A 14,825-nucleotide genomic window follows, 5' to 3' on the forward strand; every position below is an offset into this window, starting at 1 on the left:
TTTTAGTTGGGATTTAAAGGAAGTCAGGGAAGACAGAAGGTGGAGATGATTAGGGAGAGTATTCCAGGGATGGGGGACAGTCAGAGAAAACACCCAGAGTGAGAGAGAGAGTGTACCCTGTTTGAGGAATTTTCTCAACTTTTCTCATATGATTTTGCTTTCCTTATTTTCTTTTAAAAATCAGACCAATTATTTGCTAGTAACTAATTTACTAGCAACTTACTAGTTTAAAAAACAAACCTGCTCCTAGTTTTATTTATCAATTCAATGTTTTTCTTGCATTCGATTTTGTTAATCTCTTCTTTTATTTCCAAAATTTTAACTTTAGTTTTTATTTGGAATTTTTTGACATTGTTTTTCTAGTTTAAAAAAAAGGTTAAATTAATTTATCTGTTCTTTCTCTATTTTGCTGATCAAAGGATTCTGAAATAAATTTTCTTCTAAGGACACTTTATCTCTTATGTTTTGCCATGTTGTCTCATTTGATGTTTCTTTGATGATATTTTCTAAGATTTGTTCTTTGACCCACCAATTATTTGGTCTCCAATTAATTTTTAGTCCATTTTCCAGAGTTCTTTTACTGAAAATAATCACTGGATTGTGGTTAGAAAAGTATGTGTTTAATATTTGTTTTTCTGTGTTTGTGAGGTTTTTCCCCCTCACTACATGTCCAATCTTTGTGAAATTGCCATGCATATAATTTTTAAAAATTTTTTATTTTATTATTATTATTTTGCGGGGCAAGGGGGTTAAGTGACTTGCCCAGGGTCACACAGCTAGTAAGTGTCAAGTGTCTGAGGTCAGATTTGAACTCAGGTACTCCTGAATCCAGGGCCAGTGCTTTATCCACTGCGCCACCTAGCCGCCCTCATGCATATAATTTTAAAAAATTTGTTTCTATTCTCATTCAGTAGTTGACAGAGACCTAACAATACTAACTTTTCTGAAATTCTATTTAGATTTTTAATTTCTTTTTTTAAATGTCCAGTATGAAAGTTACTTTGGGGGGGGCGGGGCAATGGAGGTTAAGTGACTTGCCCAGGGTCACACAGCTAGTAAGTGTCAATCAAGGGTCTCAGGCCGGATTTGAACTCAGATACTCCTGAATCCAGGGCCAGCGATTTATCCACTGCGCCACCTAGCCGCCCCCCCACTAAATTACCTTTTTTTTTTTTTTTTTAGTGAGGCAATTGGGGTTAAGTGACTTGCCGAGGGTCACACAGCTAGTAAGTGTTAAGTGTCTGAGGCCGGATTTGAACTCAGGTACTCCTGACTCCAGGGCCGGTGCTCTATCTACTGCACCACCTAGCTGCCCCCACTAAGTTACTTTTAAAATTTTACTATTTCTCCCTCCATTTTGCTTAACTTTTCCTTTAAATATGTATATTTTATGCTATTCAATGCATATATCTTAAATATTGATAATGATTTATCTAAGGTTCCTTAAAGCACTAAGTATTTTCTTTGCTTTTTTGATTCTGCCCTCTTTGCTTAAAAAAAAAAAAAGATGACTGTTTTGTACTAATGTTCTACAACTGAAATATACACTGTTCAATATGATTCCTCTTTTCCTCTTTCCCTGCCCCAATCACAGGTTTTTCCTCATTGCTTCTTTCCTTTTAATGTCCTTTTCATGCTTCACCCTCTGGGTGGTGGAGTTTGCTCTTTTATGAATGAATATTCCCTCTTCTATCCTTTTCCCTTCTCCCTGATCCCATCTATTGTTGTTTCATATATTTCTACACCAAGCTGTGTGGGTGTTTCAGTCTCTCTTTATCTGGTTCAAATGAAAATGAGGTTCATGGGATGTTTGTTCCGATCCTTCTAACATGTTTGACTATTTTTCATCTCGTGAACCCTTCTTTTATGAGAGTATGTTCCATCTCCTTCCTCCTACTCACTTCCCAGTGTATTCTGCTTTTCTTCTCATTTCCTTCTCCTAAGACCATCAAAACAGAATAAAACCACTTTTTGGCCTTCTCCTTATCTTCTCTGATATAACTTTCTCTATGATCCTTAAAGGGTTTTGTTTCTAATCCCCCTCTCATAATGTAAACAATTCATCATCATACAGTCACTTCCAACTGATCAAATGTGTACCTTTTTATATTTCTCTTGACTCTTGTGTTTGTATCTCAAAGTTTCTACTGAGTTCTGGCATTTTTATTGAGAATGCTTGAAAGTCTATTTCATTAAATATCCATTTTACCCCCTGAAGGATTATACTCAGTTTTGGGGTGTTCCCCCCGCCTGGGGGCAATGAGGGTTAAATGACTTGCCCAGGGTCACAGAGCTAGTGTCCAGTGTCTGAGGCCGAATTTGAACTCAGGTCCTCTTGAATCCAGGGTTGGTGCTTTATCCACAGGATTATACTCAGTTTTGCCAAAAAGGTTATTCAGGGTTGTAAACTTTTATTTCTTCCATGTTCTTCTTCAGAGTGGTAGCTGTCTTGTGTGATCCTGTGACTCCATGCTATCTGAATTATTTCTTTTTTACTACTTGTAGTATTTATACTTTGACCTGGAAGTCCTTGAATATGGTCATGATGTCCCTGGGAATTTTCATTTTGTTTTTTTTTTTTCCCAAGGGGTGCCCAGTAGATTCATTTTTTTCCTCTAGTTCTCTGGGCTTTTTTGGGAGGGTCATGGTTTTCTGTAATCCAATGATTTTTAGATTTCTTGTCTCATGGAGTCATTGCTTTCTGTTTGGTCTATTTTAATTTTCAGGATGTTCAATTCTGGGGTAAGGTTCTTATTACCTTCTAGTCTAAGCTATTACTTTTGTTTTCCTTTCCTAGCTCGCATTTCTTTTAAAATTACAGTGTAAAAAATTTTAATTTTTTTTTTGGGGGGGTGAGGCAATTGGGGTTAAGTGACTTGCCCAGGGTCACACAGCTAGTAAGTGTTAAGTGTCTGAGGCCGAATTTGAACTCAGGTCCTCCTGAATTCAGGGCTGGTGCTCTATCTACTGCGCCACCTAGCTGCCCCTCAGTGTAAAAAATTTTACATTGTATCAGTGCCGTTGACAGTTTGGGAGCTGCAGGGACTGGGAACCTGGCTGCCTGGGGCAGAAGTGTGAAGGGGAAATGCTGATGGCTCCCTTAGTACTTGCCACAATCTTGACATTGGGGGCAGCTCGATGGTTAGCCGCTCTCTCCTGCCTTACAAGTGGGAGCTGCCCTGGATTTATCCAGTAGAGGAAGGCCTCCATTTCCCATGAACAGTGGTGGAAATGGACACCGAGAATATGTTGCCACTGTACTAGTTCCAGTCTTCTTCACCATGGGACTTTTTGCAGTCTTTTCCTTCCATCTGCTTAAGAAGAAGGGCTATCAGTGGACAACAGAAGCGAAACAAGATACTGAGGAAAAGTTTGAAAAGAGAGATTTGAATGACAGTATATACAAGAAAGTGATACCGTTGAACAATTTGTCCATTACATCATGAAAAATGAAGCAAATGCTGATGTTTTAAAGGCCATGACAGATAGTATCTATGATCCTGAAAGTCCTTTGACTTCTAGTCCTTCAGGTAGTCCTCCAGTGAGCACTGGTCCTCTTGTCACCAGGAAGTACTCCAGGAAAGCTTGGATGTGGCTACAATCTACATACTGTTTGAGGGACGGCAGAAAGAGATGTATGCCAGTGTTGCAGACAAATGATGGCACATCACAAAACCAAGCAACAAATTTAAAGGAAGAAGTCAGCACCAAGAGAACTGACTGTTCTTTCTCTGGCAGGTTTAGAGTTACAAAAGTGGAACATAAAACCAATGTCAAAGAATGGAAAAGTCTGATGTCTGTGAGTGGCACAGAAAGTATCAACAGGAAGGTACCTGTTACCCCTTTGAAAAGGGAACAAAGTGGCACAGGATAGGATGTGAAGTTTTATTTGAAGAAGTTTTAAAGAGAATGAAAACTTAGGAGATGTGCAAAGCCAAATGCCCATGGAAATATTTTCTTATATCTTTTGTACCATTTTTACTATGAGTATTAAGACTCTAAAACGGAACACCATTGCTATGCTAGATGTCAGGGAACATGCATCAGCCCTATAATTGGTTTTATCTCTTATGCCTTATGAAAGCATATTAAATTTTTTAGAAAAGCAAGATTTAGTAGTATTTTAACTTAATAGTCTTTTCCTTTGCCCTTCTGTACATAATGCAGTTTTCTCATTTCAGTAACATGTATGTACAGTAAGAATATTAATGAATAGTTTGAGATTGTGCTTTTTCCCCCCCTCTGTGTGCCTTCTTTGCTAACCCCATCTTGTTTCTTCTCTTTATTTTTTTGTCTGAACGGAGAAGGGGTAGCAAGCATGATCAATTTCACTATCACAGAAGAAATAGGTAGTGATGGCAGCATGCCCCTCCTCCACCTTCACTATAATCACATTTCATCCCTAGACTACCAATGACTTCCTTTTAGGAAAGACTTAAAATTGTGACAACAATCCCATTTTAATGACTAAAAAATGACTTCAAGGCCCAAACAAGAAGTTTCACTGTAGGACAAGAGGTTTTAACTTCTTCCAGGCCTTTTTTTGGGTGTACTTGATGGCCTTTAGGTATTGATGAACATTCATATGATACTGTTTATAAAGCCTTCTGTAATGATTGGAATGATACCACCTACTGGAGACTTACTATAGGAAAGTTCTGCCATGAAGTGAAGGTCTTTGAGGGCAAGACCAGGAGTCTTTTCTTTGGCATCAGGAAGTGACGTTTGCTTGTGGGAGGAAGAAGGGGGGAGCCTGGTGCTCTGACTGGGTGCTTTTTCCTGAGGACTCTGGTGGAGAAGGGAGCTAGAAATGCACTCTCCCTTTAATAGATAGATGAATGTAGTTCTTTCTCTCTCTCTTTACCAAATTCTTATTCTCCTTAATAAATGTTTAAAAGTCTAACTCTTGCTAAAGCTTATAATTTATTGGCGACCACTCATTAGATATTTTAGACACTTTAGCTAGAATTTTAGCTTTAACACTTCCAAGTGTGTTCATGGCAGGCAAGAGCACAGTCTGGGAGAAGGAGTGATAAAAATAAGTTAGATAAAAACTGTTATTACTTTGGGTTTTGTTTTTTAGGCTCTTTCTAGATTTTCTGTCACTCTCTAAAATAATTTAAAAACAAACCTACCAACAGCTTCCCAAAAGAACATCCCTGTGTCAGTAGGTTTTTTAGTATTGCTATAAATATGATCTTTTTCTTTTCTAAATCTAGATATAAAGTTAACATTTTGCCAAACTTTCAGATGACTGGTAGATTTAATTTTGCCTTACCTCCCCCAACCCCTACCCTTCATATTTCAAGGTAGCATTGTGCTACCTTGATAGAGCTAGCTTTGGACTCAGGAAGACTTGGGTTAAGTCCCACTTCTTACTGATACAGGATGTGTGATCTGAAGCAAGCTACTTAATCTCTCAGGGCTCCCAACAACTCTCTTAAGACTATAAATGTCAGGAAAGGTGCAGATCTGCATTGATAGAAGGAATTTCCTCATTGGGAGTTCTCTATTTCAATGAAATCCTAGATCCAGTCCAACATTTGTCAATTTTCTAACATCTAGAAGTTAAGTATACATGTGAGCATATGTTGGCTATATAATCAAAAAGGATATAACTGTGAAAATAAACCTCCCTGAGGATCAGAAAATTATGATAGAGGGTTTTTTATATGTATGAGTATAAATATTTTTTTTTGGTGGGGCAATGAGGGTTAAGTGACTTGCCCAGGGTCACACAGCTAGTAAGTGTCAAGTGTCTGAGGCCAAATTTGAACCCAGGTCCTCCTGAATCCAGGGCCAGTGCTTTATCCACTGCGTCACCTAGCTGTCCCCTATAAACATTTTTATTATGCTAATATTTAAAAATCTTAGCTTTGTTAAGTTAAAAGGCATCAATAATTATTAATACTTTAAAAATTATATTATAATACAGGGAGAAATCGAAATATAAGGTATTTCAAAAGCTTTAATAATTTTTTTCAGGCCAGAACACTTTTTAGCAATATAGTGGAACAAGAAAATATACTGATACTGAGAATTATATTTAAGTGAAAAGCACATTTTTTAAGTATCTTTAAAATTTGAGCAGTTTTGATTTGGTTATCTTACAGTTAAGCCAAAAGGTATGCACCTCATGTATTAATCACATAAAAATTTTTGTTGGTTTCTAGTTCACAATTATAATTCTTAAGTGTTTCCACAGCAACAGATGTTTATAAGAGCTTATATTTCCCCTCCTCCTTTGGAATGGGAGGAATGTCTAACACAAGTTTATATGATATGACTATTATTTTCCTGTATAAAATCTATAAATGTAATTTTTCATGATTTTCATTAATTTATGTGTCAAATATATTTTTAACTGTATGGTTTGTACCTTAAGACTTTTGTACTACCAAAGCAGAGTTAAATATAAAAGGATAATTAAATAGTAAAAAAAAATATTATGTCTTGTTTCATTTTTTTTAGTTACCCTAATAGTCCTTGTTTTCTTTTCTCAGAGAAGTTTTCCTTCAATTAGCTGTGGAGGTATTCTTTTTCTTCTGGGTTTACCACCTGGGCTTCTCCCAGTCCATTGTATTTCTTTACATGCCTAGAATTTCTTCTTTTTACTTATATCTACAGTCTCAGTTTGTGTACTGGGGCTTTGCTCCTTTCTATACTCACAGAAGGTGGGGAAAGACTATGCTTGGTTTTGTATATGGTAGATAAGACTAGGCCCCATCTACTGCAGGAATTCCTGAGTTTTGGTTGAGTTTCCTGGTGGTTCAATTTAGGTTTGGTCTTGGCTCCTTCTCTTCTTGCACAGTTCTGAACTCATAAGTGGCCTTGTCCCTTGCTGTGAGTCTGATAGGGTGAGCTGTCTTGACTGCAGACTTTAAGAGCTTTGCTTTCCAGGTGCTGCTCTGGTCCTTTCTCCTGCTGTGGTTCCTGTTACGGCCCAGACATGTGCTGCCTAGGTTTAGGTCCTCGGCTTCCTTCAATGCACCCTGTGCTATAAGCTAGGCTCCTGCTCTATCTCCAAGTGTGGATGGAGGGAATTGCTGCCTAAGCACTGGTCTGGCTTTTTCTCACAGTTCGGTTTGGAGTGGCTAGCATGCTTTGCATTCTATCTCTCCTGCTTTGTCTCTGCTTAGAGAATCCAGGGTTCTGACGGCATTTTTGAAGGAATCCTGGACTAGATCAAGCTCTTTTTGGTTTGATCATTTCCCTGCCTACCCTATCATTGTTTCTTCTGGTACATTTGAAAAACCTTACTGGGGTATTTATAGAGAATCTGGGCTCTTCTAGATTCTAACATGCCACCATTTTCCAAAATTCCCTTTGTTTAGCTTTGAAAGCCTTTTAAAACCTGAACTCAATCTGTGTTTCTAGAACTACTGTACATTATACTTCTTCCCATACTATGCAATCCAACCAAACTGGTTTCTTTGTTCCTCACACAGGACACCATCTTCTGTCTCAGTATCTCAGCAAGAGGACAAATTCCCTCCTCGTTGCAACCTAAAAAAATCAGTCTTCCTTCAAGAAATAACTCAAGCAATATCTTCTATAGGAAGCATTTCATGATACCCTCAACTGCTAGTTTGTGTCCCTTTCAAATTACCCCATTTAAACTACTTTATATTTATTCTCTGCAGTTATATCTATGTTGTCTCCTTGATTAGAATGTAAACTTGTAAGTAGTGATTGCTTCATTCATTATATTTGTATCCTCAATGTTTAGCATCATACCTAGCATATATCAGGTAATTAATATCAACTGAGTAATAACTAATAGCTTACTACATATTGATTGATACAAGTTATACTGGTGTTCTGTCAACAAACATTAAGCACAGAAACAGCCCAAAATAATAAAAATAATTAAAAAGCAGTTTGAATAACCTCTGGAGAACCTTTACATACTGATGTTAGTTAATAAAAAAAAACTACATGAGAAAAGTGGTCTATAAACTTTATATAAAGCATCATATAAATCTTAACAATTAGTAAAATTTACTCCCTAAATTTCCATAAGTATCTGTAAGTATATTTATAAGAAGTCTTATTATTAAATATTTGTTGAAATAATTTAACAAATGCAAGGCAAATCGTGTTTTAAAAATAAGAGTAATAGCACTCACCCACCTTCACTAACCAGCTCGCTGTTGTCTGATTGCTTACAGGAAATGATCTTCTCCACCAACTGGTTGTAGCTGCAATTACCAACTGCTTTCACAATATCAGTAATCTGGAAGACAAATAATTAACTCATTTATCTTGTAGGAGATGAGAGGGAAAACCATTCTCTGTAATATTGTTACACTACATAAAAACTCGAGTTAATTTTGTATAAAGGGGCAGCTAGATGGCACAGTGGATAGAGCACCGGCCCTGGATTCAGGAGTACCCGAGTTCAAATCCGGCCTCAGACACTTAACACTTCCTAGCTGTGTGACCCTGGGCAAGTCACTTAACCCCAATTGCCCCCCCCCACAAAATTTTACTAGTGACAAGCAAAACACTAAAGTCAGTATCAAGTACCTTTTGCCATTTCCTTTCTAACTCACTATAAATGTATTCTTCATCAGTATTGATATAGAATGTCTAGGTTATACAAAATTTTCAAAAATAGAAAGAATGGCATACCTATATTTCAATTTGCTAATTAAGACCTAAATTTGCATTTAATTGAATGAAAGAAAAAGTAATATTTTGGGGAGCCTTATTCACAGGCTAGAATAAAATTTCAATTGAATTTTTATTTAATTTACCACAACAATGAAAGTTTTACATTCAAGAAAAGGCTTGTCTAAAGGTAATACTAATTTTTAGGCTAACCCTAATTTTTCTAACTAAAAGTAAAAAACTGAGCAAACATTTCATTTTAAATTCGTCAGTACATAATACTCTTTAAAGGTTTAATAGTTATTCTCCTTCATGTCACCCTATGTTTGAGCCAAACCAGACTATTAGGTGTTGCCCAGACGTGACATTCCCTATCTTATTTCCATGCCTTTGTACAAACTGTCCCTGAATACCTTGGACAGCATACCTCCTTACTTCTACTTCTTCAAATTCTTAGTTTTCTTTCTTTTCTTTTCTTTTTTGTAATAAACATCTTTATTTATAGTTTTGGATTCCAAATTTTATCTCTCTTTCCCTCCCTCCCCTATCCTCTCCCTGTGGCAGCAATCAGATATAGGTTATACATGTATGATTGTGTAAAACATTACCATATTTGTCATTTTAAACAAGAAAACTTGATTAAAAGAAAAAAAATGAGGGGCAGCTAGGTGGTGCAGTGGATAAAGCACTGGCCCTGGATTCAGGAGTACCTGGGTTCAAATCCGGCCTCAGACACTTGACACTTACTAGCTGTGTGACCCTGGGCAAGTCACTTAACCCCCATTGCCCCGCCAAAAAAAAAAAAGGTAAGTGAAAAATAGCATGCTTCAGTATGTTCGATCAATTTCAGGTTCTTTCTTTGGAGGTGGATAGTATATTTCATCAATAGTCCTTCGGAACTGTCTTGGATCATTGCATTGCTGAGAATAATCAAGTCATTCACAGTTCTTCATCAAACAATTTTGCTGTCTCTGCTCAATGTTCTCTTGGTTCTGCTCACTTTGCTATACATCATTTCATATATGTCTTTCCAGGTCTTTCCGAAGTCATCCTGCTTGTCATTTCTTACAGCCCAATAATACTCCATCACCATCATATTCCACAGTTTGTTTAGCCATTCCCTGATTGATGGACATTCATTCCTTTGATTTCCAATTTTTAGCCACCAGAAAAAGAGCTGCTATAAATATTTTTGTAAAAATTGGTCTTTTGGGGCAGCTAGGTGGCCCAGTAGATAAAGCATGGGCCCTGGATTCATGAGGACCTGAGTTCAGGTCTGGCCTCAGACACTTGACACTTAACTAGCTGTGTGACCCCGGGCAAGTCACTTAACCCTCATTGCCCCACCCCCCCCCATTGGTCTTTTTCTCTTTTGGGAGATGTCTTTGGGATATAAACCTAGCAGTGGTATTGCTGGATCAAAGGGTATGCACAATTCTATAGTCCTTTGGGCATAGTTCCAAATTGTTCTCTTAGTTTTCTTTCAAGGTTCAGCTGAGATACTGATTCCTTTTCCAAACCTTCCTGAATCTCTTAGTTGATAGTGGTCTCTAACTCATCAAATTATTTTGTATTTATTTAATCAGGTAATCTTGAATTGCTGTATTAAAAAGTAAGCTTGAGGGGGCAGCTAGGTGATGCAGTGGATAGAGCACTGACTGGCCCTGGAGTCAGGAGTACCCAAGTTCAAATCCAGCCTCAGACACTTAACACTTACTAGTTGTGTAACCCTGGGCAAGTCACTTAACCCCAAGTGCCTCACTTAAAAAAAAAGTAAGCTTGAGGGCAAGGACTGTTTGGTTGCTATATCACCAACACCTAGCACATAAATAAGTACTTAGTTATTTGTCAAACTGAAGTAGATAAGCATGATGTTTAAAAATTTTTTAAGCTCATTCCTTCTTAAATATATTAGTAATTTCCAAATATCTTCTCTTTGCCTCCCCAGTCCCCCAGGAATTTAACCTTTACTTGCAACAGTGAAAACTGTTAAGCAAATCTGATTAACAAAGTAACCATGTATCTCCTCTAAGAGAAGGAAAAGTATGTTTCATAAGAATTGTCCATGGTTGGTACTAGTGTTCTTTTCATTAATGTGATTACAGTCATTGTGCATATTATTTTGACTTTTTTTATGTGTGTGAGGCAATTGGGGTTAAGTGACTTGCCCAGGGTTACACAACTAGTAAGTGTTAAGTGTCTGAGGCTGGCTTTGAATTCAGGTCCTCCTGACTCCAGGGCCAGTCAGTGCTCTATCCACTGCGCCACCTAGCTGCCCCCATTGTTCATATTATAATATTTATTACATTTTTTGTTCCAATCTGGTTCAGTCAACTCCGATCAATGGGTACCCTGTTTCCAATGACTTTGTTTCAAGTTTTGGGGGGTTTGCTAACACAAAGAATGTGGCTAAAAGTATTGTTATATATGGAACTCCCACCTCCCTTTCTGTCATTGACCTCCATGGGAATATACACCCAGTGGTAGGATTGCTAGGACAAAAGACACAAATAGTTTAATGACTTTGATCCTCAATAATTGTAAACTTCTCCTGAATGGGAATAACTGAAAACTACACCAGTATACTAGTGGTGCCTCCCACAAAGAAAAGTAGATGAGTCCCCAAAACTAAGTTTTCCTGTTTCTTTTGTCATTAAAAAAATCAGCTCTGAAACATCTAAGTTGTTTTCATTTTATTTCCCTTTTTTAGTAGTAATTTAGTTTTTTTCATGCTTATTGATCATCTGCTTTTATTTTTTATTGCATCAAATTTTAAAGTGTGGAAAGCCACCCTTCAGAAAATTACACACAGTTTGATCAGACATTTGATTTAATTTTTTTCCACTTCCTATAAGCATAGGGGCAATGAGAGACAATTCCTATAAAACCCTATTCAAGCAAACCAATATATTCCGTGTTAAATTATAATTTGATAACTCATCACAGCATGGAAGAGACTGTGTTCTTGAGGGCTGTGCCAGTAAAGAATGAGCTCTACAGAGTCTAGAGAGGCTTCAACCATAGTTAATGAGAGACTCTTTGCTGTCCAAGCATCAGTATACATCAGTATGGATTCATTTATTACCTGTACATTTCTTTGGAACTCATATCTTATCAGTACCCTTTGCCCTGTCTGATTGAAGTATGAAGAGGCCCTTCAGAACCCTCATTTAAGGAGGGTGCCCTGGCCAGCCACCTCTTAATTTTCTATGCACTGCACTCCTCTTGACTTCACCCACCATGTCCCTGGGCCGGGTATCTTCTCTCTCCCCCATACCCTTTCCACTTCCTTTTGTATGTCATCTTACCCCATTAGACTGTAAAGCTGTCTGTATTCCTAGCATTTAGAACAGGACCTGGCACAAAGTAGGTGCTTAATAATGGCTTATTTATTAAAAGATGAGCTTAGGGGCAGTGAGGTGGCACAGTGGATAAAGATTCAGGAGGACCTGAGTTCAAATATGGCCTCAGATACTTGACACTTACTAGCTGTGTGATCCTGGGCAAGTCACTTAACCTTCGTTGCCCTGCCCCCCTCCCCCCCAAATAAAGATGAACTCTTTGATCCTGGAAATTCATAAAACAAAGAAAAACAAAAAATGTCTATCAGATCTGAGTGGCTCCCTTGTCTTTCTGCAGTGATGGTGGTAGATTGACATAAAAAGAGGCCTCAGAGAATACTAGGAATCACAGACTAATAAAGATTAATTTAACTGTTGGTACTATATCAATGAACACATATTTACTAAATATCTGCTATGTGCCAGACACTATAGGATAAAAATGAAACAACCCTTGAATTCCAGGAGCTTGTGTTCTGTTGGGGGAGGGAGTGGTGGCCAACATATATATGCAGACAAAATAAATACAAGGTCATAATGGGGTTTCCAGGGAAGTAATAACTCTGGGGAATAAGGAAAGTCTTTGAGTGGAAGGTGGCTGAAGAGGAGTTTTGAAGGAAATGAGATTTTAAGTAGCAGATGTGAGAAAGGAAAGGAATCCATGTATGAGAGAGAACCAACAGAAAGACATCAAGACCAGACCTCTAAACACAAGACCCTTGGACAACAACTACAGCCAACAAACGTCTAAGGAAATGAATACTACCAATGCAGATACTCTTGTTATAAAGAAGATTTAACGAACATATAGCTACATAAAATGATAGCTAACAGGTTTTCCTAGAAGAGATATGCAAAACAATTTAATTAATTATTCACCCAAAGGTAACCAGAAAGACAATTTCATGGAACACTGTTATTGTGATCCTCAGGGATCAAGAAGAAAGATAATTGCATGTTATATGCTACCATCTGTTACAGCAGATGAGGAAGTACAGAAATTCTACAGTGTGGGCCAAAAGTCACAAATATTTAATAATTCCTTTATTTTTTGTTTTTAATTTAAAATACCATAGCATTATATACAGTATATATAGGAAATGAATTTACATTACATGTGAAAAATCAAATAAAGAAAAAATAATTTTCAAAAAGTTATTAAAAAGTAAAACCTCTGCATGACTTTTGGCCCACCCTGTACAAAGACCTTGATAAACTCTTTTAGGTTAGGTCAACATATAAGGTAATACTTATCCATATATCAATGCAAATACGGAATAATATGGTTTAAGATTAAGAAACAGGAGGGGCAGCTAGGTGGCGCAGTGGAAAGAGCACCGGCCCCGCATTCAGGAGGACCTGAGTTCAAACCTGGCCTCAGACACTTGACACTTACTAGCTGTGTGACCCTGGGCAGGTCACTTAACCCTCATTGCCCCACCAAAAAAAAAAGAAAAAAGAAACAAATGCCCACCACCTTAAAGAGTACAGAGAAGCCCCAACCTTCTTTGTATCAGTTCATATAACTTTAATAAACACTTGTTTGAGATAAGTTCCTCATTGGATAAACAGCCAAAGGGAACAAACAGTTCTTAACAGAACTGAAAGCCATTAATAATCATATGAAAGACTGTTCCAAATCACTCATCAGAGAAATTTATATCAGGTTTTACCGCAAACTGATAATGTGACAAAAGGTGGAAAAGAATTAATATTCGAAGGATCGCAGAAAGGTAAGAATAATAACATACTGCTGATGGGAGCTATGATTTGGTCCATCCATTCTGGAAAACAATTTGAAATTATTCTAAATGAATGACTTAAATGACCATCCCCTTTGACAAAACAGATCTTAATACTAAGCAAACACTGAAAAAAGGTCAAAGACAGATATAAAAGTATTGCCATACACACCAAAATATTCATGGTGACACTTTTTATGGTAGTAGAACAATTATCTAACAACTGAGAAATGGGCTTACAAACTGTGGCATGTGTATTGGAATGGAATGTGATTGCACCATGACAAACAATGAATATGATTAGTACAAAGGAAGCATAGAAGATTTACATGAATTGATGCAGAGTGAAGTATGCAGAAACAGGAAAAAATTATACAGAATGGTCAAAACTGTGTTAACAGTGGAGGAAGGGATAAAAAGGAAGGAGGTGGTAAAGATGAGGAGAAAGAGAAGGAAGAAGGGGAGAAGGAGAAAGAATAAAAGGGTAAGCAGAAGAGAAGATGAGAAAATTCATCCTTCCATTACTACAGAAGTAAAGGTCTAGGGAGGTGGCTAGGTGGCACAGTGGATAAAGCACTGGCCCTGGATTCAGGAGTTCCTGAGTTCAAATTCGACCTCAGACACTTGACACTTACTGGCTGTGTGACCCTGGGCAAGTCACTTAACCCCCATTGCCCTGCAAAAAAAAAAAAGGTCTATAGTTGGCTATTTTGCTAACTGCATTTTTTTTCCCCTTTCTTTTTTATTCTCAATTACAAAAATATAGCTTGCTTGGCAGAGGAAAGATAAAGTTTTTTAATGATAAAAAAGATGCCAATTTAAAAAATTATTTGGCTTACCAAGCAATTAAAGCACTGACAGAAAGTTCCAAGCACCTGTAACCTTTAAATTCACAAAGGAGTTTTAAAAAATGACAATTACTTATTATAAGATAAGAATTTAAGGGTTTTTTTTTCTGAATTCAGAATACTAAACCATAATAAACACATATATATGTGTATATGCACATACACAAACTATAAAATTGTCGTTACTTGCATCATTAATGAATTCCAGCAAATCAAGTGGTAAAATAATCTGTTTAATTTTAGCAGTGAGACAAAGCCTGTCAAACTGAAAATGTTTATAG

At 37.2% G+C, this 14,825-nt stretch overlaps 1 protein-coding gene and 1 pseudogene across 2 annotated transcripts in view; one reads left to right on the plus strand and one right to left on the minus strand.

Annotated features, from left to right (window-relative positions):
* The window catches only part of MINDY2 (MINDY lysine 48 deubiquitinase 2), a 116,377-nt gene that overhangs the window by 37,555 nt on the left and 63,997 nt on the right, over positions 1–14,825 (minus strand). For both annotated transcript variants that reach the window (XM_043982821.1, XM_043982820.1), the window contains exon 5: positions 8,134–8,236. In XM_043982821.1, the coding sequence (XP_043838756.1) occupies positions 8,134–8,236 (103 nt within the window). The remainder of the gene's footprint in view (positions 1–8,133; positions 8,237–14,825) is intronic.
* LOC122741580 lies at positions 3,216–3,874 on the plus strand (annotated as a pseudogene).

Source organism: Dromiciops gliroides, chromosome 2 (assembly GCF_019393635.1).
Source record: "Dromiciops gliroides isolate mDroGli1 chromosome 2, mDroGli1.pri, whole genome shotgun sequence".
Lineage (NCBI taxonomy): Eukaryota > Metazoa > Chordata > Mammalia > Microbiotheria > Microbiotheriidae > Dromiciops > Dromiciops gliroides.